This window comes from Odontesthes bonariensis, chromosome 4 (assembly GCF_027942865.1).
Source record: "Odontesthes bonariensis isolate fOdoBon6 chromosome 4, fOdoBon6.hap1, whole genome shotgun sequence".
Taxonomy (NCBI): Eukaryota; Metazoa; Chordata; class Actinopteri; order Atheriniformes; family Atherinopsidae; genus Odontesthes; species Odontesthes bonariensis.
Window position 1 is genome coordinate 19,067,202 of NC_134509.1, and position 24,349 is coordinate 19,091,550.

Here is a 24,349-nt window from a genome sequence, read left to right on the forward strand (position 1 = left end):
AGAGTTTCTAACTGTGATTGTGACTCTCATACTGTAATGCACTGGGGACATTGCATTGTGTGCTACAGCTAATGATGCGTTCCAGTTGTACACGGATGTCGGAATTTCCTCGATCCAAGTCAGATTTTTAATCTGAACCCCATGTGAAGTCGGACCAGGCTCGGAACATTGGATTAATCTTACCAGCCCTACATGGAATTCATGCTATCTGCTGCTCATGTAAACAGCAGTTAGATGCTTTTTCGTATGTTTGTAAGGCTGGGATTGTCCTGAGTTTCGTTGTAAATAAATGCACCAAAGGGACGACTGTCACTCCCCAGGGTCCTAAAGAAGAACATGTTGCTGCACATTCAGTGCAAACTACTGGCCACAGGGTATTACAAAAGTAACTACTTGAGCGCCGGTTAAAATAACTTATTGCATTGAAATCATTTGTTGACAGCTTGGTCCCCCCAGTTCAAAAGTCCCATCTGCGCCCCTGCTGTTGCGGATTGTTAGTGGAGGCGGGACCCTTAAACAGAGACGAGTACAACAGACCAGTGTTAAAAAGATTTACTTAGAAAAATATGATGACTGGCTGGCTCAAAGTCTCATCAGCTGTGAGGAAGATTCTGCTGGGGAAGGCACGAGGTTGGCCACGGAGAGGTGGTCGACAAGTGAGTCTCCAGGACGAATGTGAATCAGAACAATATTGAGAAAGAGAGATCTTCTCTAAAGCCTCGTTTCCACTATGCAGTCCAGTACGGGTCGGTTCGCTTTGGGGTCAGCTTACAAAGGGGACCCTCAGCGGTGGGCGGAGTGCGTGCCGAAGAGTAAATAACAAATAACATCCATCATTTCGAACCACCTCCAAGCTTCTTCAGCTTAATGCGACACTGGCTCGCAGTCCGGTTGAAACCACTCTGCCATTTTTGCGGCAATCAGCTGGAAAACTTTTTCGTTTGGCACAGCGCCATCGAGCTCCCGCTGCACAGCCTCCTCACCAACAACGGAGAGCAGAGCCTGGAACCGGTCCTGTGTGCTCGGTACCCCAAGCAGAAGGGTTACAAAAATGGTAACGGGTACCATGGGACCGGTACGCTTTCGTGGTAGTGGAAACACTGAAATAAGCGAACCGTTCTGAGACGACCCGTACCAGACTGCATAGTGGAAACAAGGCTTAACAGAGAGGGACTTACTACCTTCCAGAGGAGTTGGCAGTGGGGATGCAGAGTGGCTGAAGGCAGGCGAGTGACTCTAAACCAGGGGTCTCAAACTGATCGGTGAAAGGGCCGGTGTGGCTGCAGCCAACCATGTTCCAACCATGACTTGTTTCATTCAATCAACTGAACTGTCTGCACTGAAGCTCTTAACCAGTTCCGTTGATTGAATGAAACAAGTCAGCTGTGCTGTTGCAGGGTTGGAACAAAAACCTGCAGCCACACCGGCCCTTTCCAGGATCAGTTTGAGACTGGGCTGCTGGATCCAAGTCGAGTCAAACAGATTCAAACAATCCTTTAAGTCAAAGTTCCTGACAAAATCTCTTCACAGCACACAAGCCGAACAGTGCCGCAGGTAAGCGGGCGAACTGGCGCCGGCTGGAGAGCAGACTCGTGTTTAAAAGCACGAGGCAATCAGTCCTGATACAGGTGAGTCGGATGATTGATCAGCCGTGCCTGGGGAAGGTCGGGGAAGAGGTGGTGAAAAATGAAAAAACAAAATAAAAACAGATACCCATGGAGCTGTGGAGAAACAGACCTATTACCCAGGATGTAGCAGGGGTTGATGTTGATGCCTCTGTCCATCCTTGGGAAGAAATTAATTAATAAATGGTTCCTCATACAGTGCACCTGACGTGTGCTGGCCCAGAGACAGAAACAACTATGACTGTGTAAGTCTGTTATGAAAGTCTGAGCACCGTTTCAAAGCCAGTCTTTGCTATTTCCAAGTCGGTGTGTGAAGCTGAATATGAATGAGTTCATCTATAGCCTCTCCTGATCTGACTTTTCTGCTGTGAAACTCAAGCAGTGCGATCCGAACTTTACTTGTTTTCCCCACATCAAGCTTGCACTGCCGCCTTGTTGTGTGCCTCTGTCCTCCTCCCGACACGCAACTCTATCAGTAACCTGCACCGAGGGTTAGAGTATGTGTTCGGGATTTTAAAAGGCCTGCTATGCATTGTATCAGGCTCCCAAGGTGAAAAGGAGAGACAGGGGCCTGAGATTAATTCGACCCACAGTATAATGAGGCTGCTCTCAGACGTCCCCGGTGAATAAAGACAAATGACTTTTGTTTGTGCCAGCTTTGCCATTGTGCACTGATAACTGCAATGATTCCATTTCCTGCCCAACTCATCTGCCACAGCCGGAGAAAACTGCAAAAAACAGTGAAATAAACTGTAATTGAGAGAGGCTTTTATGAAGTGACGAGGTATTTTCATACTCTGGTGGAAATGATCCCAAAGGGTGGGTGGGTGGGAGCAGGCAGGGAGAATGAGGGCTGGTGGAGCTGAGATGACAGGGCTGTCATCTCTCTGGAAACAGTCCTTCATCGAGTACAGCAAATATCTCACTTCCAATCTTTTTGCTCCTTGCACAACGGAGATTTGCATGCAGGGAGGAGGAATGATATTAAAGCTTTTACTTGTCAGCTTGTCAGGGTTACGTGATCAAGAAAAAAACCTGCTTGGATCAGACTGCAGTGCTGAAGTCACACGAATGGTCACGATTATGATCCAATCAGAAGCACCGTCGTTACGGTCACACTTGGCAGGTCTTTACGGTCACCTGTGTCAACAACAGTGATAACGCATTACTGTAATCTGATTACTTATTTTCAAGTAACGAGTAAAGTAAGGGATTACAATTGCAAAAGTAATTAGATTACTGTTACTTTCCAGCAAGCAGGCTGCGTTGCTGTGCTACTAAACCGGGATTTTGTTTGTGAGAGTGTCTCGTGACTCACGTATGAGCGCTGCGGCGTCAGTGCGTGTAGATCAACAAGAGAGAACATGGAGCGCGCAGCGTTTAATGCTCGGAAGTACCGACTTTACTTTGAGTTTGACTCGGTAAAAAGTGACAAAAACATCAGCGTCTGCTGTACACTCAAATCTGAGAAAACACCGAGCTGTCAGGTTTTGGGGTTGAGGGTGAAGGTGTGGGGAAGGTAGGACACGGATGCGGACTTCAAAAAGAAAACTGGATTTATTCACAGGACTCAAAAAACAAAATACAAACCAAAGGCACGGCTGAACCGGATATCAAAAAACTTAACTGGGGATAAATACTTGGAAAAAAAAACAAAGGGCTTAACATGGCATGGATATTTAAATAAATAAATAAATAAATACTTAGCTTTAGTCAGGTCGTGGCATGGCATGAAGGACAAGAAACGAACAGGTCAGGAATATCTAACAAAGAACCGGCAAACTGAGAGGGGAGACTGGAAACTAAATAGGGAGTGAGTGATTAGGTGCAGCTGGTGAAACTGGACAGGTGAGGGGAATGAACTAATTAACAGGCATGGGAAGTGAGGGGAAAACCAATGGCAAGACTAAAAATCAACCAAGACATGAACCGAAACACAAAAACGTAACCTAAAACATAAAACTAAAAACATGAGTCCCATGGCGTGACACGAGCAAGCCGGCGCTGGAATGTGAAACTCATTGAGAAACTCCCGGATCCCCTCACTGACATGACCGCTGCGGCTACCACATCCAACTCCACCTGGCTAACCTCTGACGGCCCTCTCCTGCTAAACGGGTGAAAATAGACTGAAGAGCGACAGGACTCAGTGCCGCTGAACTGAAGGAGCTAGTCACTGGCTATATTGTCGGGGATATATTGCCCATTTCCAATGTAGACTGAATCATTCCGACACATCGTACAACAAATACCGATCAAAAGCTACCGCAGAGAGAGTAATTTGCAGGAAACCTTGAGAGAGAAGAGTTATTATGTTTATTATTAAGCTATTATGTCAATTCTATATGATGGAATATGCAGAAAGAATAGAATTAGGCTGAAAGGTCTGTTGCTTTATAGGTACTCAGGTTGTGCATCATGTTTTTGAAAAGTAAAGAAGTAAAGTAATCAGTAAAGTAACTGGATTATTTTCTTAGAGAAGTAATCAGTAACTAATTACTATTTCCAAGTAACTTGGCCAACATTGACCAACAACGACCTGTTAAGTGTGAACAGCAACTCTACCACTCATAAGCCGATGTGCCCCGCCGAATAGTTTCAACCTAAGGAAATCCTTCAGATGAGAGGTGAAACCAAGAGGAAGTCCAGTCGCCCTTATTCAAGCTCTTATGGATCATCATGACCTGAAAGGCTGAAAATCTGCACAGACATATAATATGAAACTCTGGCTCCTACTGAAGCAACCTAAATACATTTTCCTCTGAAATCACAAAGTTTTACATATTTGTTTGAGTTTTTTCCAGATTTCTCATCGAAGCTCCAGGAAAGTACATAGAAAAATTCACAAATTGATGGTCCCTGAGTGGCAAAACATTCAACATGGCTGCCGACGCAAGGCATTGATTAGTGATTGGGAATATAACGAATGAATGTCATCTTAAAACAAAGGGTGTTGGTCTTGACTGGGATATTTGTCATTACCATGTAATTTTATGGACCAAAATCGCTTTCATGACGTTTACGTGTTCCTCATTTCTATGATTGGAAAACTTAAAGTCTGGAGACCTTGCCTCAAAGAGGGATTAGTCAGTGAAATTAGGGTGTCAAAGGGTCCCAAATAATTGGTCAGGTTAAATACATTCAGATGAATAAAAACTCATTTTTAAAAGTTGGCAGGAATGTTTCAGAGTAATCTCTCTCATTTTTATACATTAAACATTCCCTTCGACAGACTTATGAGTCAAAATGGTTTCTCAGTGAAAGTCAAACAGCATCTTTTACTCTAAGAAACTGCACACAGTCTGCTGTATCTTTTTAATTACATACATTTATCACTTATCCTGAAACCCAACCAGTTAGTTTCCAGTATAGGTTGCCAAAAAAGTAAAGAAGTGAACCGGGTTTGCAACACTGAAAAGCCAGAATCTGTCTCACTGAACCACTTACACTGTGTCAAACTGCAGACCCTTGTTTGGGTTTAGGCAACAGAAGCATTAAATGAGGATCACGGTTAAGTCATATACACACTCTTTCCCTCCCAATGAGTTTCACATTCACCATTTTGTGGTTTAGAACCAGAAAACAATGTGAGGTCCCAATCAAATCAAGAGCCCAGGGGAACAACATTGACTGTAAAACAGGAGGAGTTGAGGAGCACAAGAAAGGGGAACAAACAAGCTGACAAATGAGGGGGAAAGACGAGATGAGACTCAAGTGGCAACAATTAAATCAGAGGAGACGATCATATGAGCAGGCAGACACTCAAAGGAAAACGAGTGACAGTAAAACAGAAACTGAAGCAAAACTTAATCGAACCTTTAACACAAGAGAACCAATAAAAGCTGAAAGCAGGTGCCTAACATGAACTGAGCAGGAACGGGTTGATTCTCAGCACAGATGTAACAGGATATCAGATCTGTCTTTCTCCAAGTGTTCAGCTGTGATGGTGAAAGCTTCTTTCTTCTCCTCCAGTGTAAGTGATCCAGGCAGCATTCAGGGTATATTATAATTTCATTAGATTATCATTAAAGCAGCTTTTTCTTTGACAGTCGTCAAAAACAGTCTGAATGAAAAGAGATTGTGACCGTTAGAAGTGAAAAGGGCCCACAATGGTGAAAAGATGTTCAGTAGCATCAGGAAAACAAGCTGCAAGTGATTAATGCTGCTATAATAGTTCAGGTTCCACACGTTTGGGTTGTCCCTGGACGTTTCCTTCTCCTCATCTTTGATGATTATCACTGCTGATGAACATTGTAAGGCAAGAAAGATATTTGTATATTTGTATAGCACAATTCAACAACAAGGCGATTCAAAGTGCTTTACAGAGACATTAAAACAGTAGAAATAAAAAGCATGATTTCAATTTTAAACAAAAAAGAAAGAAATAAGAACAATAGATAAAATCAGATAAAATCAGTAGTTAAAATATGATTAAGTTTTGAAACTCAAGCTTCAGATTTGGAGCTTTATTCCAATGCAGCTGAAAATAGGTGTGTCTTCAACCTGGACTTAAATACACTGAGTGTTTCAGCTGATCTGAGGCTTTCTGGGAGTTTGTTCCAGACATGTGGGGCATAGAAGCTGAATGCAGCTTCTCCATGTCTGTTTCTGACTCTGGTAACTGATAAAAGACCGGATCCAGATGACCTGAGGGGTCTGGAAGGTTCATACTGGGTCAGGAGGTCACTGATGTATTCTGGTCCTGGACAATTCAGAGCTTTATAGACCAGCATCAGAACTTTAAAGTCTATCCTCTGATGGACAGGCAGCCAGTGTAAAGACCTCAGAGCTGGACTGATGTGGTCCACTTTTTTGGTCTTAGTGAGGACTCGAGCAGCAGAGTTCTGAATAAGCTGCAGTTGTCGAACTGACTTTTTAGGTAGACCTGTAAAGATGCTGTTACAATAGTCAAGCCTACTAAAGATGAATGCATGGACTAGTTTTTCCAGGTCCTGCTGACACATCAGCTCTTTTAACCTTGCTATATTCTTAAGGTGATAGTAGACTGACTTTGTTACTGCCCTAATGTGTTTTTCCAAATTTAGGTCTGAGTCCATCACTACACCCAGATTTCTGGCCTGGTTGGTAGTTTTTAGTTGTATAGATTGAATCTCTAGATCGTACAGACATCCGGGGGCTGAGCTCAACAACAGACTGACCTGGACGTGTTACACTGCCGCCGTTCACAAAGCAGAGCACTTTGTATGTCAGTTCTCTGTAGATCACATGAACCTGACTCTCTGTGTACACACTTAATTAATGTCATATGTGCGATCAATTCAAAGCGAGCTTTTATAACTCTTTGGTGTGTTTGGCCAGTAAATTCTGTGCCTGTGTTCAAACTGACACGGTAACTATGAGTGAGTTTCATGCTGTTTCACTAAGAGCAGCTGTTCTGAAAGGATAACGGACTGCAAGGTAAAACACCTTTTTACTGACACTTACTCTTCATCACCTGATATCCTTGATGTCAGAACGTCTTTATTCATCAAATCTATTGGCCCTGAATTCCAAAATGAAGGAAAATGTGTTAATGGGTTGGACCGAGGCAAGACTAAAGGTGTAACACAGAACTGATTGTTAATTTATACCATATGCTTTAAATAACAGTCAAAGCAGACGGGTCATTTTCTACCTCAGGGGACAAAAAGTGTCTGGCAGCTGAGATTGCATTACGAGGGTTAAGTAAAAGTTCTTACTTTGGTTCACCATAATCTAGTGATGCTCGTATGTAAAATCTAAAAATCCGGTATTACGTGTGCAGCGTTTCTCTCTCTGCGGGTAAATACTGTAAAAGTGCACCTATGTGTCTGTGCAGTGGCTCCTCGCTCTGCACACGGTCTTAGAAATCAACAAATTGTGTTTGACATGTTCCAGCAGTGTTAATTTGCACACACTGAGTGCTGACACCATGTTACGCTTTATCTATAATTGGAAGACACAGCTTTTCTAAGCTCTCTTTGTGCTCGTATGCTGGAGGTTTGTCGTGGTCAAACTCGTCAGGGGAACAGCATTCATTTCAGTGAACACCATCTTTTTCACGTTATTGGAGTCACAGGAAACTGACGACACAGAAGCACTGGGCTGATGTACAAAAATACATTTATTTGAAACGATTTCAAAATGACAGTTTCCTTACCGTAGAAATATTGAAATAAAGATGAAACAACATTACTGATGATGCATGCATCGCAGCTTTTTGTGCACTGAGGAACATTACAATGCTTTTGCCCTCCGAAAAATCCCAAATGCAACAATTCTCTTTCATCATTCACGTATAGATTCCTCTGGAGATCTGGTGCTCACACCTTAATGTGGCATTTAAGCTTCCAGATGAGAGGGGAATTTCCAGTGATCAAAGCTGTGAGCACAAGTTTCTTTACTGGTGACAACTGCAATATGTCCGTGTAGATAGAAAGCAAAACATCGTTAGAGTCTTTTCCTTTTATGGAGAGTCGCATTCGCACAGTGTGGCGTATTTTCTTTTACAATTTTAAAGTTGAACAGAGAACAGGGAAAAAGTATCATTTAAAGTTGGAGATTGCCAAACGTTTTGATATTTCTTTTAGTGTTTCTTATCATCCTATGTTGATAATAGGAGTCTGATCAAACTGTTCAAAGCTCCCACCCAAAAGAAAATCCAGCCCAGCGAATAACCCTCGGCTGTGACACGAGGTGAACACAACAAAGCTGTGAAACACTCTTTGTTCAGTGTGTTCTGTCTGCAGTAACAAGGATTGACTTGGCTGTTTGGTTTGAGATGAGAGCACTGTTCAAGGTAATGCAAATGTAATGGGACAGCCTGCACCTCTGTGCAGGGCTCTCTTTCCCCTCCTGCTTATGCCAAGTCAACCTGAGCGTTGTGGATAAACTGTGGACGCTGCTTCCTGTGCTCAGTGGTCCGGCTTTTTCTCTTTTCTCCATCACGCTAGCTGTTGGGAGGTCGATCCAAGTCAGCTCGAGGCCACTCGGCTTCAACTAGAGCTGGTAAACGGCGCTAGTGGAGAGTTGCATGCTGGGAGAACAATACTCACTTTTTTCATGGGGTTCTAAACTGAGGCTCCTGGCAGCAGTGAGACTGCATTCATAACATAATCCTGCGTGTACCGCGTGAAAGCCTTAAATGAACACAGATCTGTTCCAGTCATATCTGACCAAGACTGACCAAACGTTTTGTAAATCTACAGATAAAAACGAAAACCAAGTTCTACTCAAACGTTTAGTGACTTCAGTTTGGTGGTAAAACTTCTGTCTCACCAAAGTTGACAGTAAAACAAGGAAAGCATCTCTTGATCCCGTCTTCAGTTTGTTCTGCACGGAAGTGGAAACACAGTGCTACAGCATCGGGCACCTCTAAGAATAAACGGCTCGTTCAATATGTACAAAAATTCAATACATTCATGAAAACATAGTGCTCAGCAATTAATTTGACTTCTATCAATGCGTTCCTGTAACATTAGAACTTTAAACCTTTGGGAATGTGAATCTACACAGACATATACAGTCGTCAGTTCAGTGTAACATAAAGCTCACGATGGCATATCCTCTAAAATACCCGGCATGTCTTTGTTTAGCTCGGTTAGGTTTAACTGTTAACTGCTGACGATCGGTGCGAATAGTGCATTTCAGATTCATTTTCTGGGCATAAGTTGAATATTTCCACTTGGATAAAAGTAGAAGATGGTGTCTGCACCACAATCAATGCTAAGAATGAAGTTAAAGAATAAAAATCGGATCAGGATCTGAGGTGCGTATTAAGTCTCATAACAGGTAGGTTTATCCACATTTCTAAAGCGTAGTGGTGTCACAGTTATTTGCTGGAAAGGGTTAGATGGCAGCGCATCTGTGGCCTGTTTAGTTTGGTCAAAATATTTCTGAACAAAGAGGACGGGCGTCAAAAACAGCACGTGTGAAAAATACAGACGACAGCTGCACTGGACTCTCTTCTGTATTTAAAGGGATAGTTCGCCTCTTTTGACATGAAGCTGTATGACATTCCATACTAGCAATATCGTGCATCAACATTTTCTTACCCCCTACTGCGTCCTGTGAGCCCAGTTCCAGCCTCGTTTTGGCATCCACGAAGGTAGTCCGGCTAGTTGGCTGGGGTTTAAAAAATAAAGCGTTTTGCTTCTCAAAGCAATATGCGTTCAAAAGAGTAATACATTTGCATCACAAAATCGTTCTCCATGAAAAAGTCAGACCTCACAATCGCTTGGCGCTATTTTTGCCTCCCTTCATATCACTGCGTGCTGCTGCCTGCCGACAACCGCGACTGTTACGGTGTTTACTGCTCGGTCTGCACGGTCTACACAGTTTACACAGCACGCAGCGAATAGCGCCAAGCGATTGTGAGGTCTGACTTTTTCCTGGAGAACGATTTTGTGATGCAAATGTATTACTCTTTTGAACGCATATTGTTTAGAGAAGCAAAACGCTTTATTTTTTAAACCCCAGCCAACTAGCTGGACTACCTTCATCAACACCAAAACGAGGCTGGAACTCGGCTCACAGGACGCAGCAGGGGGGAAGAAAATGTTCATAAATGATATTGCTAATATTGGATGTCATACAGCTTCATGTCAAGAGGCGAACTATCCCTTTAACACAACCAGTTCCACCACGAAGCAGATCTCTGACAACTTTGACTTTGTTTTGATTGTGACTGAGCAAAGCTAAAGGACCAACAACGGCACCAACGCAGCCACGAGAAGCCCAGTTCAGATTGCTTCACATAGTTCTGAGAGCGCCCCCTACTGGCAGCAAAAGCTATAACATGTAGACGTGCATTGCCGACGCCACAGTGTCCAGAGGTTGTAGAAGTATGTTCAAAGCATGTGGCGTTCTGCAGGGATCTATTTGCAAGTGACTGTGGAAATGTTTCAGAAGGGTCTCGTCCCAGTGAGCAGTTTAACACCATCTGCCATCCGTCGTCCTCATCAAGAGGGACCAAATCAGCAGTGTCACACCACGAAAACGTTGGGACCAACATCACTTAGCAACAACTATAAGGGTGATGTAATCACGTAAGGTGCATTCAAGTAATTTAGAGGATATACACATCTATTCTAAATTGTCCCCATTTTCTCCCGAGCTGTTAAATCCGATGAATTTGATCACTGGCCAGAATCCTTTTAAATGTTCTGTTCTGAGGCCAAATCAGAACTATAAGAGCCATCAACTCAAAGGCTAAATGTAATGCAACGATGCCAGCAGCTGTTAAAATTTGGTTCAAAGAGTTCAGATACATCTATAGTAGGTAAAATGCCTGGTTATGGTGTATACGTTTGTAATGAAAATATAAATATATCAGACAGGATGATGTCCACATTGTTGCAGGTGAAATCCGTAACAGTTCCACCTGCATTAACCATTTAATGAATCCTTTCAGCCACCAGTAAGTGAAGCGTGAAAGCAGAACCAAGTCTGAGCAGATGTTTAGAAAATAATTATTTACAACACTTGCTTATCTACAACACACAAATTGTTTCCTCAGTAATAACATGCACAAGTCAAGGAACTTAGCAAAGCAAAATGGGTTTCTTTAAGTAATGTCTAACTTTTTAACACATTTTCAAAAAAAAACAGACCATTGTCAGATCTTCTGCCGTCGCCGCGGACAACGAGCATGTAGAAAGTAATAATATATACATTTAACAGAACCAAAGACAACATTGTCCATTTAAATAAGATTCCCTGTTCGAAGACTCAGACATTATAAGTCTACATGTAGGCAGAAATTATTCTCAAAGCAAACTCCTCAGGAAATTTACAGAACTCGATATTTCACTCAGCAAATGCACGTCGTTACGCAGCTTATACATCCACAAAACTGAAGTTTCCTCAGTCATTACAATGATCTCATTAAGTAAATTTGCTGCATGGATGTTGCAGAACGACACATCCATGCACGTCTGTATAAATGAGTTTTTTTTTAGAAAACTATTAACATCGGTTGTGTTTGATAATTACAAAACAGAAAGAGAGAACCCCCGATCGCTTCAACACCTCGCTCTGTACATCGACTGTCGCTCTGCAGCTCACACACTGGTGCAGTTTGGAATCTCCCTTGTGCTCTCGTAGGCGTTTCCGACTCCTCCTGAGCAGAAATAAATGAAAGAAAAGAGGAAAAAAACAGCAGAGACTTGGCTTTAATTTCTGTAAAACAAATAAACTCTTTGATATTCAAAGAGGCTGTCAGAAAGCAGTGAAATTACACCGATATCTGCTGTGAGAATGCTTTTTTATATGTTTAAATCCATAAACGAGCACATATTCAATGAGAACTTTTATACAGAAATTCATTGCCTAAAAATCTGAAAGTGTAATAAAATAAATAATATCCAGCTTCATAATGGATGATGATGAGCTGATAATCAGGTATAAACAATGATGGGATATCTTTCTTCCAAGGCTGTGGTCAGCTGTAGGCAGTCGGGGTTAATCAGGGTTCCATTTTTCTAATCATTGAATCATCTTTCAGTTCTTTTCTCGATGAACCCGTTAACCACAGAGTCTATTAGACGGCACCGAATAAGACAGAATAACACATTTATTTAGTTATGATACTTGTTTTGTGAGTCGCACAGGTTTGTGAGGTTTATGATATTATTCGACGCTGAAAGAATAAAAATGACATAAATCGTATTTGAACACAGACTCCAAAGCTTTTGGAACAGGCTGGTTTCTGCTTTTTCTCTCCGATTGAATTCCTTTTGAGTGGTGCTGCCATACATGGAACAATTATGATTGATTTTGTGTCTGGATACTTAGCACTTTATAACAAATAATTTAAGAAGTTGGTGGTTTTCCTTTTAATGTGCAGTTCCAGCTGCTGTCAGCGTATCAAACAGGACCGCTGACGTTCTCAAACACACAGTAACCATCGGGATAACTTTGCAGCTCTGACAGCCGCTGATACTCTTTGTTTGGATCTTTTTCTACTGTGGAAAAGTAAATAAAAATCATCCTCACAGCTCCATTTTATCTCAAACAGCAAAAATTTCTGATAATCGGACATACCTGCAAGGATTAATGTGATGATGGATCAAAAAAAAGAGCAAAATGCTTCATTCTAACATTTGTTCAAGAAAACCTAAATTCAAAGGCCAAATTTGAATAATGATTAATTACAAATTAGAATGTAATTTTCTGTCTTTCTAACCTTTAATTTCAGAGAAAAAAGCTCAAATTTAAAAACTCTATCAGTATATCTTTGTTTTTTCTTTTCCAAAGAATTCTCTTCTCATCTTTTTACAGATGCATTTTGGTAAGATTTGATTATTACATGGTTGCCTCCTGTCCTGCAATAATGACTCAAGGTCTTAATCTGCTTAAATCTGAAGGGAAACAATGGGGAATGAATCCATATATTTATCGACACTTGTTTTTGGTGTTTGAAGTTTTCCACCCGGGTGCAATTTTCTAAAGTCAGCCCTAGTTTAAACGTGCAGGTCAGAACTACAGAAAGTCACCTGTACTGCTGTCTGCTGGTACTTCAGGACTCGTTGGAGTGAAACAAAGACGACTGACTAGTTGTTTATTAGCTGCTTTCAGTAATGCAGCTGTTAGAATAAAATAAACCATAAATCTATTCTTTTCTATGATGAAAACCCTTCAGGACATCCTGAATGAGAGGATTCCGTCTTCTATCGATGCTAAACCACATGAGGTGTGATTCTATCTGCAGGTAGACGGCGTGGCTGACTTACTCTTCACCCTGGCATCCAGCTCCTTCTCCATGAGTTCTTTGGATGTGGTGAACTCACTCAGAGTGATCTTCGGCGTGCTGTCGCCCTGACCCACCGAGCCAATCATCTCCTGCTCCTTCTCCTGGTTCACCTCAGCATAAATGTTGATCCAAGGTATTTTTCTGAGGTTTTGGAAAAGAGGCGGTCGATCATTGATGCACAGAACGATCTAAGATGATTATATTCATAATGCCGATTTTAAAATCATCACAAATGTAACGACACCTCAGTAACTTATCTATAGATCAGAGTAACATTAACATTTTCTCTGCACATGTTACAATGTGATGTACATCTTCATTCAGGCGCCATCCAATTTATTTCCAATTACTCTGCATTCCACTTATTAACCGCTCTGTTTGGTCAGCTGTGAGATTTCTTGAAAAATGCATCTCTTTAGACTGACGGAAAAATTACATATCCATAATTAATGACAGCTTTTCCAATTCCCGCTGACTTTCCAATAGATTCATTTGAAGTATGAATAATTCATTCAGCAAATAAGACCGAAGCACAAAAACTGCATATCAAAACATTTAGTGGTCGCTTCTCTTCATTTTACCGCTTTACCTCAAACATTCCAATCATGTAAAAGTATCAACCTTTAATGGGACCACCAAACAGGACCGATCAGTCCAGACTGCGCTCATCTGCTTCAATCAATAATGAAGAACATCCTAATAGATGTCCACAATGACTCCATACGATCATGCTGTGGGTGCAGGAGCTGGAAGTAATCGGAAAGATGTGCACCTCTTAAACTTGTAGATCAGGAACACCGCCAGGCCCAGAAACACCACCGACAGGAGCATGAGCATGGCTGAGCTGCTGTGTCGGGGGGTGGAGTCCACCAGGGGTGCTGTGGGAGCAGGGAGGAGGCTGGTTATGAAAATGTTTCTTTTGTTCGATTCTTCAACAACCAGAAGGGCAGTAAAATACAACCCCACATCAGAAAATGTAAGCAAAAAGAAGATAACTACATTTAGTTCGGTGTTTATTTCACTGCCGACAGCATGAACCCAAATATGTGACGTTTATTCTAATCAACTTGGTTTCATTTGTTAACGTCCATTCCTACGTTTCAAACCTGCAATAATTCTAGGCAAGGCAAGGCAATTTTATTTGTAGAGCTCAATTCGTACACAAGGTAATTCAAAGTGCTTTGCAGCTACATAAAATCACAAGAAGGCAATAAAATCATTAAAAAAAAAAAAAAAACATAAACAATAAGCATTAATTAATTTAAAAGTGAAGAGTGCAGATAAAATACTTTCAGGTGTCATATGCACAGCTAAATAGAACTGTTCTATTTAAATCTAAAAAAGTTGAGGGCTCGGAGGCGTCTGGGATGGAGCGTCACACGGTGGAAACGTGTGCTGTGGTCAGAGCGATCAGTGTTCCAGATCTTTGTTGGAAGAAATGGAGCAAAGAGCAAAAGGTGCATCCAGACTGCTGTCAGCAACCAGTCCCTGCAGCCAGGCTCTGGGATGGTATGGGGTTGGATCAGGGCCCGAATGAGCAAAGCTCATTTCCACTTCTGTGATGGCAGCATTAATGCAGAAAAGTCCGTGCATTGTTTAAGCAGACCATGTAAAAGCACATTCTGCACACGTTCCAAAGGCATGGCTGAGGAAGAGGAGGGTACGGGTGCTGGACTGGCCTGCCTGCAGTCCTGACCTGTCCCCAAACTCTGAAACAACCACCACCCCGTGCTGCTGCACACCTGGAGACGTGTTTGCAGGAAGAACGGGACAAAATAACAGCTGGAACTCTCCATCACTTGGTGTCCTCACTGTCAGAACGTCTTTAAGTGTTGGGAGAAGCAAACGTTACAAAGTGGGAGAAGATTTCGTAGAGTGTGATCTGATGAGACATGAAATTTAGATATATTTTGGGCTCATACTTTCTAAAACCGACTCAAATTAAAACAGAGCAAAAAGAAAAAAAATGGGTCAAAATAAAACCAATGATTCAGTCTTTAAAGGATAAGACCGGTTTTTTGACATTGGGCCCTTGATTTCACATTATAACATGATGTTCTACTCACCCCTGCTTGTTGTTGGTCATTTGGAGCTGTTCCGAAGATATTCGCGAGGCGTCTGGCTGCTCTCTTGAGATATTCGGCCATGAAACGGTTTCCTATGGGCAAGCTCATACAGGCACAAACTATGCTGTTTATAATTTATTAATTACTGTACACTAGCACTGATAACGTGGAGGTGCGTCGCTTACTTAAAAAAATCCGGGTTACTAATTTTGAATTTTAGCCGAATGAATAAATAGGCAGCAGGTCTGTGGGCTGTCTGTGGTAGTAGCACGATGAGGACGTCAGTAACACCCACTTTCCGACAAAAAAATCAAAATTACATTAACCCGGATTTTTTTAAGTAAGCGACGCACCTCCACGTTATCAGTGCTAGTGTACAGTAATTAATAAATTATAAACAGCATAGTTTGTGCCTGTATAAGCTTGCCCATAGGAAACCGTTTCATGGCCGAATATCTCAAGAGAGCAGCCAGACGCCTCGCGAATATCTTCGGAACAGCTCCAAATGTCCAACAACAAGCAGGGGTGAGTAGAACATCATGCTATAATGTGAAATCAAGGGCCCAATGTCAAAAAACCGGTCTTATCCTTTAACTCTCACCCCCATGACAACCTTTAAAGTCAGCAGCCTCAGTAAACTTTATCTAAGCCCTTTTTCCATCAACGACATGATTCGCTTTAATTTGATGCGCATCAAGAAGTTAGTGCGATACATGTGATGGAAAAACGGTTAAATCGCTAGAACGCCTGTTTTGTCGCATTAAATCAATTCGCTCGAAATAGGTGGTTCAGGGCTAAGTTGTATCGCTACAGAAGTGATGGAAAAGGTTAATGCGATTCAGACTAGCCACGCATGCGCAGATGGTATTGGTAAAGCGCGAGGATTCGAATGTTGTTGTTGAGCCGCTCAGCCGCCCCATTTCACCTATCCTGTCGGTATCAAAACAGCAGCAACAACTAGTAACAACAATGTCCGATGATAAAAGAAACAACTGGTCGAGAGCAGAGACTCTGCTTTTTTTAAACACAATTCGGGAGGTCCTGAAGCAGCATAATTAATTCTCGCCTCGCTCTCATCGATGAGAGCAAGGCGAGAATTAATTATGCTGCGGATCCTGCGGATGAAGGATCCTCCTTCTTAAATTTCTGACGGCTATTATAAGCTGACATAGCAGCACTAGCAGCATGTTTAGTCCTATCCTACGGTCCATAACTCTAAATAAGTAACTAGCCTAATAAATAAAACGAAAGCCGATGGTGAAAAGGTACGTAGCCTTGAAAGTTATAGCAACTGTTATAACAGGAGGCTGACAATAACAGCGCGAGCAATTAAATTCCCGCTACCGAGCATTCTAATTCGCTACAATTCGCCACTTTTGTAATGGAAAATCATCTGGTCGAGTCAGAATAATGCGCATCAGCACGTTCCGGTGATGTCATTTTATTTCGCTAGAATCGTCCTGTTTGATGGAAAACCAACCGAACGCATCTTATATCGCAACAAAGTAATGCGATATAACTTTTAATTCGCTACAGAATCTGATGGAAAAAGGGCTTAAAAGCCATTTCACAGCTTGCAGGTTCCAAAGGGAACCCCCATGTTGACCCTGTGTGTTTCCGCCTTCCTGCCGACATGTTGGGGGGATGTTGAAGCTTTGAAGGTTAGCTCATAAACAGGGAAAAATATTCATCATGTTCTTTTGAAAGGATCCTCACAACTGTCGTCAGCTTATACACATGTCAGGATTTTTTATTTTCAATATCTGAAATGTCATCAGGTGTGTTGGTGTGAAATTGCTGTTTCAGAGCAAAGCAGGTGACACCATCGGGTAATCCACACAATTCAGTGGATTTGAAACGGTTTTGTGAATCCATTTCACACTAGAACCAGCCGAGTGCTCTGGGTAAAATAACTATCACTGTACGAGGTTTATCTCATAAGGCGCCACACTAAATTCTTTTAAATTCAAAGTTTTAAAGAGTGCATGTGTGTCTGTTTCTGGCAGGAAATCACAATGCAGTTTCCAGTTTCCACAAATCTCCTGAGACCCGCAGCTCAGAGATGGAATTGCGTGTGCTGCTGACCTTTCTCATGCAGCTTGAAGGCTTCTCAGACCTTTTCTTGGGAGGTGAAATATAAAGAGGGATCCAGCTGGGACGCCACCAATGTCATTAGAGTTTCGGCACACTACAGAACATCACAGAGCAGCACGTGGCAGACGGTTGATACCTTTTACTTGGAGCTACGCACAAGCCATGGATGTGTGCCTCCAGAGACCGTGCGGCTAATGAAACCAGCCAAGCAATGAATACAACCTAAGAAGTGACTTACAATGAAGGACAGAGAATCACCCAGCTCTAAGTCTAAAAAGTGTAGTTTTTCAGTCTGTTTCTCCATAAATCAAAAGGGATTTGACACCAAGGTGCTTTCCAGGGTCTTGATTGTCAACCAACCAGCAGTTAGAACCCATATTGCTGACCTCTCAAGCTTTTACTGAATCTGCCTCTGCCCTCAAATTGTACACCGTTCTTTCTCAAGGACTAAATCAACATAATTATACTCAGTGTAACACTCATTTTGTGGTTGGATGGCTGTATAAGAAATGGAACAGATGTTCATCTTTTGATGGCAGGAATAAAAAGATCCCTCCTCTCAAGGAGCGCCACTTAAAAGCCAACCCCTCCCACACTCCCCTGTGTTGTTGTGCCTGCGATGGAGGCTGACAGGAATTTTAATTGGTAGACCAAAGAAAAATTCTTGTTGTCAAAACATGGTTATTACAGTTCTGTTTCATGGCACTCCCAAAACAGAAAATGCTAAAATGAATTAATTTCTGCCTGAAGATGATATTAAAGTTGACAACTTAATGGCGCCACTGAAAGCACTGAGAGGACGTGTTTCTCACCCAGCGTTAACTGCGTGTTGTACACGATCACCCTCACTCCAGGCTTCAGCTCGAAGTCCACCAGATTTTGGTTCAGTGCACCAACAATGATGCCGGATGCCTGTTGAGCAACAGCACAAATATATGTGGAGAGATGAACTTTCATGAATTTCAACAGCTTTAAAGGGGAAGTTCGTTTTTTTTTTTTTCACAGAGTGAATAAGCTGTGCTGCAGCGGGGCGGCGATGACGTCATCCCACTAGATGCATGTGTAGAAAGCTTCCCATAAGCCCCGGTTAACAACAACACGGCAGCTCTGAGCTAACAGTGCAATAGTACGCGTTCATTCATCTTAAAGTATTGGTGAAATAAAGACGGATAATGCCTTATTTAGAGGCTGTATTGTCTCTGCCCTGTTCTCTCTCGTTATATGGATATACGCCGATCTCCAGTGAACTAAATATCTTCTGAAGGACGCCGACTTTCACCAAACTGTTATCGTGAGTAGATGAACGTATTTTATGCCAGAAATAAGGTCCGGGTTTAAAATAAACGAACTTCTCCTTTAAACGGTCAGTTTCAGCTACCTGCTCGAGCTCCTCCTCACTCTTCTTCTTTCCCTCTGATTGGTTCTTGTTGGGTAACAGGAAGAGCTCTGCAGCTGTTGGAACTCCCGGGAACACGGCGACCAATAGCTGCTCCTCTGGGAAGTCAGACACCTGTCACATGGTAGAGAAGATTTATTAGCCATCACATGATATGACACTGAGGCTTTCAGATCAAAATCAGCTTTAAGACATTTAAATGTATATTACTGTCCAGTAGGGGCGTCTGGATCTGCTGGTATTGATGATAACTGTGACATTATAAGATCAAATATCAATATTAAACTGATAATACTGATTGATTGCAAACTGGAATTTTCTTGTACAATCTTTAAAGCTCCTTAACTTCTATTTTCAGTGTTTTTTGTTTTGTTTCCCATCGATAGCACAGTGATATTACAGTCAGGAATGCTTTTAGCCATGATGTTTATCTGATATTGTGGCAGCCCGACTGCGGATAACTCTGCTAACTTATTCATGTGCATGAGTTTCCTTTCACTAATGAGACCACAATTGAAAGCTGACGTTCAGGTTTTGCTTCATCTGGTGTCTTCGGTGTATTTGGGTTGTCAACCCATGTCGGGCTTTAAGAGAAAAGTGAAATTCTTAGAGCAGCAGTAACCTTCTTCATATCGAGGCAACACAGGACAGACTTACACTACCGTTCAAAAGTTTGGGGTCACATTGAAATGTCCTTATTTTTTAAGGAAAAGCACTGTACTTTTCAATGAAGATAACTTTAAACTAGTCTTAACTTTAAAGAAATACACTCTATACATTGCTAATGTGGTAAATGACTATTCTAGCTGCAAATGTCTGGTTTTTGGTGCAATATCTACATAGGTGTATAGAGGCCCATTTCCACCAACTATCACTCCAGTGTTCTAATGGTGTGGCCCTGCGATGGACTGGCGGCCTGTCCAGGGTGTACCCCGCCTCTCGCCCATTGACTGCTGGGATAGGCTCCAGCCCGCCCGCGACCCGATCGACGGATTCAGCGGTATAGATAATGGATGGATGGATGGATGTTCTAATGGTACAATGTGTTTGCTCATTGGCTCAGAAGGCTAATTGATTATTAGAAAACCCTTCTGCAATCATGTTCACACATCTGAAAACCGTTTAGCTCATTACAGAAGCTACAAAACTGACCTTCCTTTGAGCAGATTGAGTTTCTGGAGCATCACATTGCTGGGGTCAATTAAACGCTCAAAATGTCCAGAAAAAGAGAACTTTCATCTGAAACTCGACAGTCTATTCTTGTTCTTAGAAATGAAGGCTATTCCATGCGAGAAATTGCTAAGAAATTGAAGATTTCCTACAACGGTGTGTACTACTCCCTTCAGAGGACAGCACAAACAGGCTCTAACCAGAGTAGAAAAAGAAGTGGGAGGCCGCGTTGCACAACTAAGCAAGAAGATAAGCACATTAGAGTCTCTAGTTTGAGAAACAGACGCCTCACAGGTCCCCAACTGGCATCTTCATTAAATAGTACCCGCAAAACACCAGTGTCAACATCTACAGTGAAGAGGCGGCTGCGGGATTTTGGGCTTCAGGGCAGAGTGGTAAAGAAAAAGCCATATCTGAGACTGGCCAATAAAAGAAAAAGATTAAGATGGGCAAAAGAACACAGACATTGGACAGAGGAAGACTGGAAAAAAGTGTTGTGGACGGATGAATCCAAGTTTGAGGTGTTTGGATCACAAAGAAGAACGTTTGTGAGACGCAGAACAAATGAAAAAATGCTGGAAGAATGCCTGACGCCATCTGTTAAGCATGGTGGAGGTAATGTGATGGTCTGGGGCTGCTTTGGTACTGGTATGGTGGGAGATTTGTACAGGGTAAAAGGGATTCTGAATAAGGAAGGCTATCACTCCATTTTGCAACGCCATACCATACCCAGTGGACAGCGCTTGATTGGAGCCAATTTCATCCTACAACAGGACAATGACCCTAAGCACACCTCCAAATTGTGCAAGAACTATTTACAGCAGAAGCAGGCAGCTGGTAATCTATCAGTAATGGAGTGGCCAGCGCAGTCACCAGATCTGAACCCCATTGAGCTGTTGTGGGAGCAGCTTGACCGTATGGTACGCAAGAAGTGCCCATCCAACCAATCCAACTTGTGGGAGCTGCTTCTAGAAGCGTGGGGTGCAATTTCTCCAGCTTACCTCAACAAATTAACAGCTAGAATGCCAAAGGTCTGCAATGCTGTAATTGCTGCAAATGGAGGATTCTTTGACGAAAGCAAAGTTTGATGTAAAAACAATGTTATTTCAAATACAAATCATTATTTCTAACCTTGTCAATGTCTTGACTCATTTCACAACGTATGGTGGTGAATAAGTGTGACTTTTCATGGAAAACACAAAATTGTTAGGGTGACCCCAAACTTTTGAACGGTAGTGTATATTAACTGACTACAGAAGGAAAACAATTGGGGGTGGGACGATATGCTTTGGTCACGATTCGATTTGTATCACGATTCTTGATAATTGCGATTCTACAAGTATTGCGATTCGATATAATCAGTAATTGCAATTTTCTTCCTCCTTAAAAAACAAACAAGTTGAGACATTGGTTCACGAATAGAGACCATAAAAATGAGTGTTCTACCCCGACTTCTCTACCTGTTTCAGTCACTACCCATTGAGATAACCGAAAAACAATTCAGACTGTGGGACAAAATCATTTCAAGGTTTATATGGAATGGTCACAGACCGAGAATCAAATTTGAAACATTACAGATTGGAAAGGATAAAGAGGGTTTGGCACTGCCAAACCTCAAGGGATATTTTCATGCTGCACAAATTAGATATATAATTTGTTGGTGTGACAAAGATTATGTAGCCAAATGGAAGAATTTTGAAAAATTGGTAGGCCTACAAGGAAGAGAAATTCAAAGTCTTATTGGAGACCGAGAAGAAGCAATGAGTGTAATTAAACAGGTGAATACAGTCACTTAGTTTACGTTAAAATTATGGTTTAATCTGGTACGAAAATATAAATTAGAGAAAGAGCTCGGACTGCTTCGGTGGATAGCTTATGACAAGGGTTTTATCCCTGGTTCTCTTGACCAAAGATTTAAACAATGGATTCCTAATGGATTAACAGCGATATGTACAACAATTAAAAATGGGAATTTTATGAGCTTCCAGGAGATTAAACAAAAATATGATTTAAGTAAACAAGATCATTTTAGATACTTGCAGATGAGGAACCTTTTCAGTAAAGAAATAAAAAACAGTGTAAACCTGGACACAAATTCAATAATCAAAACCATAACTGAAGCCTATAATGCAAAGAAATTCAGAATAATCTCTGCAATTTATGGGGATATAATGGAGATAAGTGGGAATACAACGACATATGTAAAACTGAAGTGGCAGACAGAGCTAGGTGTGAACATATCTGATGATGAATGGTCACATATTTGGAAAACACAGCAGTCAACAACATCATCACATGTTTGGAGACTACATTGCTGGAAAAATTGAATTAGATTTTTTATAACACCCAAAATTAGGAATAAACATACTTCATTATCACAGCCATGTTGGAGAAGCTGTGGAGATGTAAATGTGAACCACTCACATGTGTTCTGGCTCTGTCCTAAAATCACAAAATTCTGGGAAGATGTTCATTTGGTTATGTGCAGAATTTTGGGTTATGTTGTATCCAAGCCTTGTACATTATTATATCTTGGTGTTATTATGGAAAATGTTGTGTTGAAAGATGATAGATACATATTGAAAATTATGTTAGTAGCCTGTAAAAAGGCAATTACAAGAAAATGGTACAAGACAGACCCACCATCCCAGAAGAAGTTCCACATCTTAACAGAACAAACTGCTCAATATGAGATGATCACAAGGGTCATGAGTTCAAACTCAATCCCTGAGACGATTTAAGAGAATAGAATGATGACGATGACTGAGGCCAAAATTAAAATGGCACATATTACAGACTCTGAGAGGGACAGAATCTCTGAGACGGGTTTATTAGTTTGACAGCTGTTCTCTACACACACACACGTAAGCCTGCAACCATTTGAGCATAACTCTGAATACTGTGGGGTCACTTCAGAAGCTACTGGCTCTAATATTACATTTAACTGTTTTATTTCATACATAGAGCCTGTGTCAAAGTCAGCTGTCGGCCGAACAGCAGCCGCTCATTTAAAAACAAATCAAGAGAACAAAAACGTTTTCTATCTTTGTTTCAGGAACAGCAGTTTGTCGTCCTCGGCTTTTAACCAGCCCACATGGGACAAAGGGAAGGTGAGGCTGGGTGGCAATCATTCTTTATTTCAGTGCCTGCAACGTTTTTGCTGTTTTCTCTACAGCCTACGCGGACAATGGAGCCCGTACAGCCACAGTACATCAATTATCAAACACAGAAATCACTATTGGAGTAAGTAGTAGACAAATGATGGCCATGGGCACGTCTAGCAATGAGAAAAGGGGGCGATAAAGAGAATAAAATGTCAAAAGAGGCAATAGCCACTGATAAAAAAAAGAAAACGTAAAAAAATCAATGCGCTTTAACCGTGTTTACCCTCGATGCCATCAGTCATTAGTTTAAACGTGTTTGTGGGCTCACATGGAGTCCTGATGCCGCAGAATTAACTGCTCGATCAGAAAGGAGAAATGAGACGGAGCGAGGACGATGTTGCCTGGTTGGGTTTCATTTTGTTAATTTAGATTATAAACACGACTAAAATTTATTCATCAAGGGGTTCCAAAACAAGTAAAGCTTGATTTGACATGTTGTGATTCTGATTTAATACAAATAGGCCGAAAATCTTCAGTTTTATATTGAGTTCAGTATAAAATTCAGGCGGTGTGTTGTCTGGTGTTTGTGTGCAGTTTATTCTAAAGGAAAGAGCCAAAAAAGGAGAAAATTAAACTAAAAGTACAGCAGTGCCACTAAAAAGAATAAATCTGATGCGATGCATGAGTGAATACAACTTTTCAAAGAACTATCACTCATTAGAGGATTGAAAATCAGTCCCATCTGCTCTTCTGATGCGACGGCAAAGTTCATGACCTCTCAGACTGACCCACAGAGGAAGTCAAGAGATCATCAAACATATTACAATTTGTCTTGTGGAGAACATGGATATTTGAGATTGTTGCCAGGATACAGAATCCCAATCAGATCCTGTTTAAATGACTTTTTTTGGCTGATAACAGAGCAAAAAAAGATGAATTATCTCATGACTATAGATGCAACATTTTATGGCATTTGTTGATATATTTTATTCTTTACCAAAGTGATGAACTGGTGATCAAATAAAAGAACAGCACCATCCTTTTCACTTAGATGAAATCAATGCTTATTATCAATAAAGCTCATAGGAATTAATTCCTGGGGACAATGACTGCACATATTTATGGCAATTTATCTGGTCCAAACTGAAGTACAGTCATGAACT

The 24,349-nt window shown here is 41.5% G+C and overlaps 1 protein-coding gene across 1 annotated transcript in view; it reads right to left on the reverse strand.

Moving 5' to 3' along the window:
• Positions 1–10,135: 10,135 nt before the first annotated feature.
• The window catches only part of sorcs3a (sortilin related VPS10 domain containing receptor 3a), a 257,955-nt gene continuing 243,741 nt past the window's right edge, over positions 10,136–24,349 (reverse strand). Inside the window, exons 23-27 of the mRNA XM_075463343.1 lie at positions 18,895–19,026; positions 18,329–18,428; positions 14,129–14,234; positions 13,337–13,497; positions 10,136–11,724 (exon numbers count right to left, since the gene is read on the reverse strand). Of these exons, the coding sequence (XP_075319458.1) occupies positions 11,666–11,724; positions 13,337–13,497; positions 14,129–14,234; positions 18,329–18,428; positions 18,895–19,026 (558 nt within the window). The 3' untranslated portion in view covers positions 10,136–11,665. The remainder of the gene's footprint in view (positions 11,725–13,336; positions 13,498–14,128; positions 14,235–18,328; positions 18,429–18,894; positions 19,027–24,349) is intronic.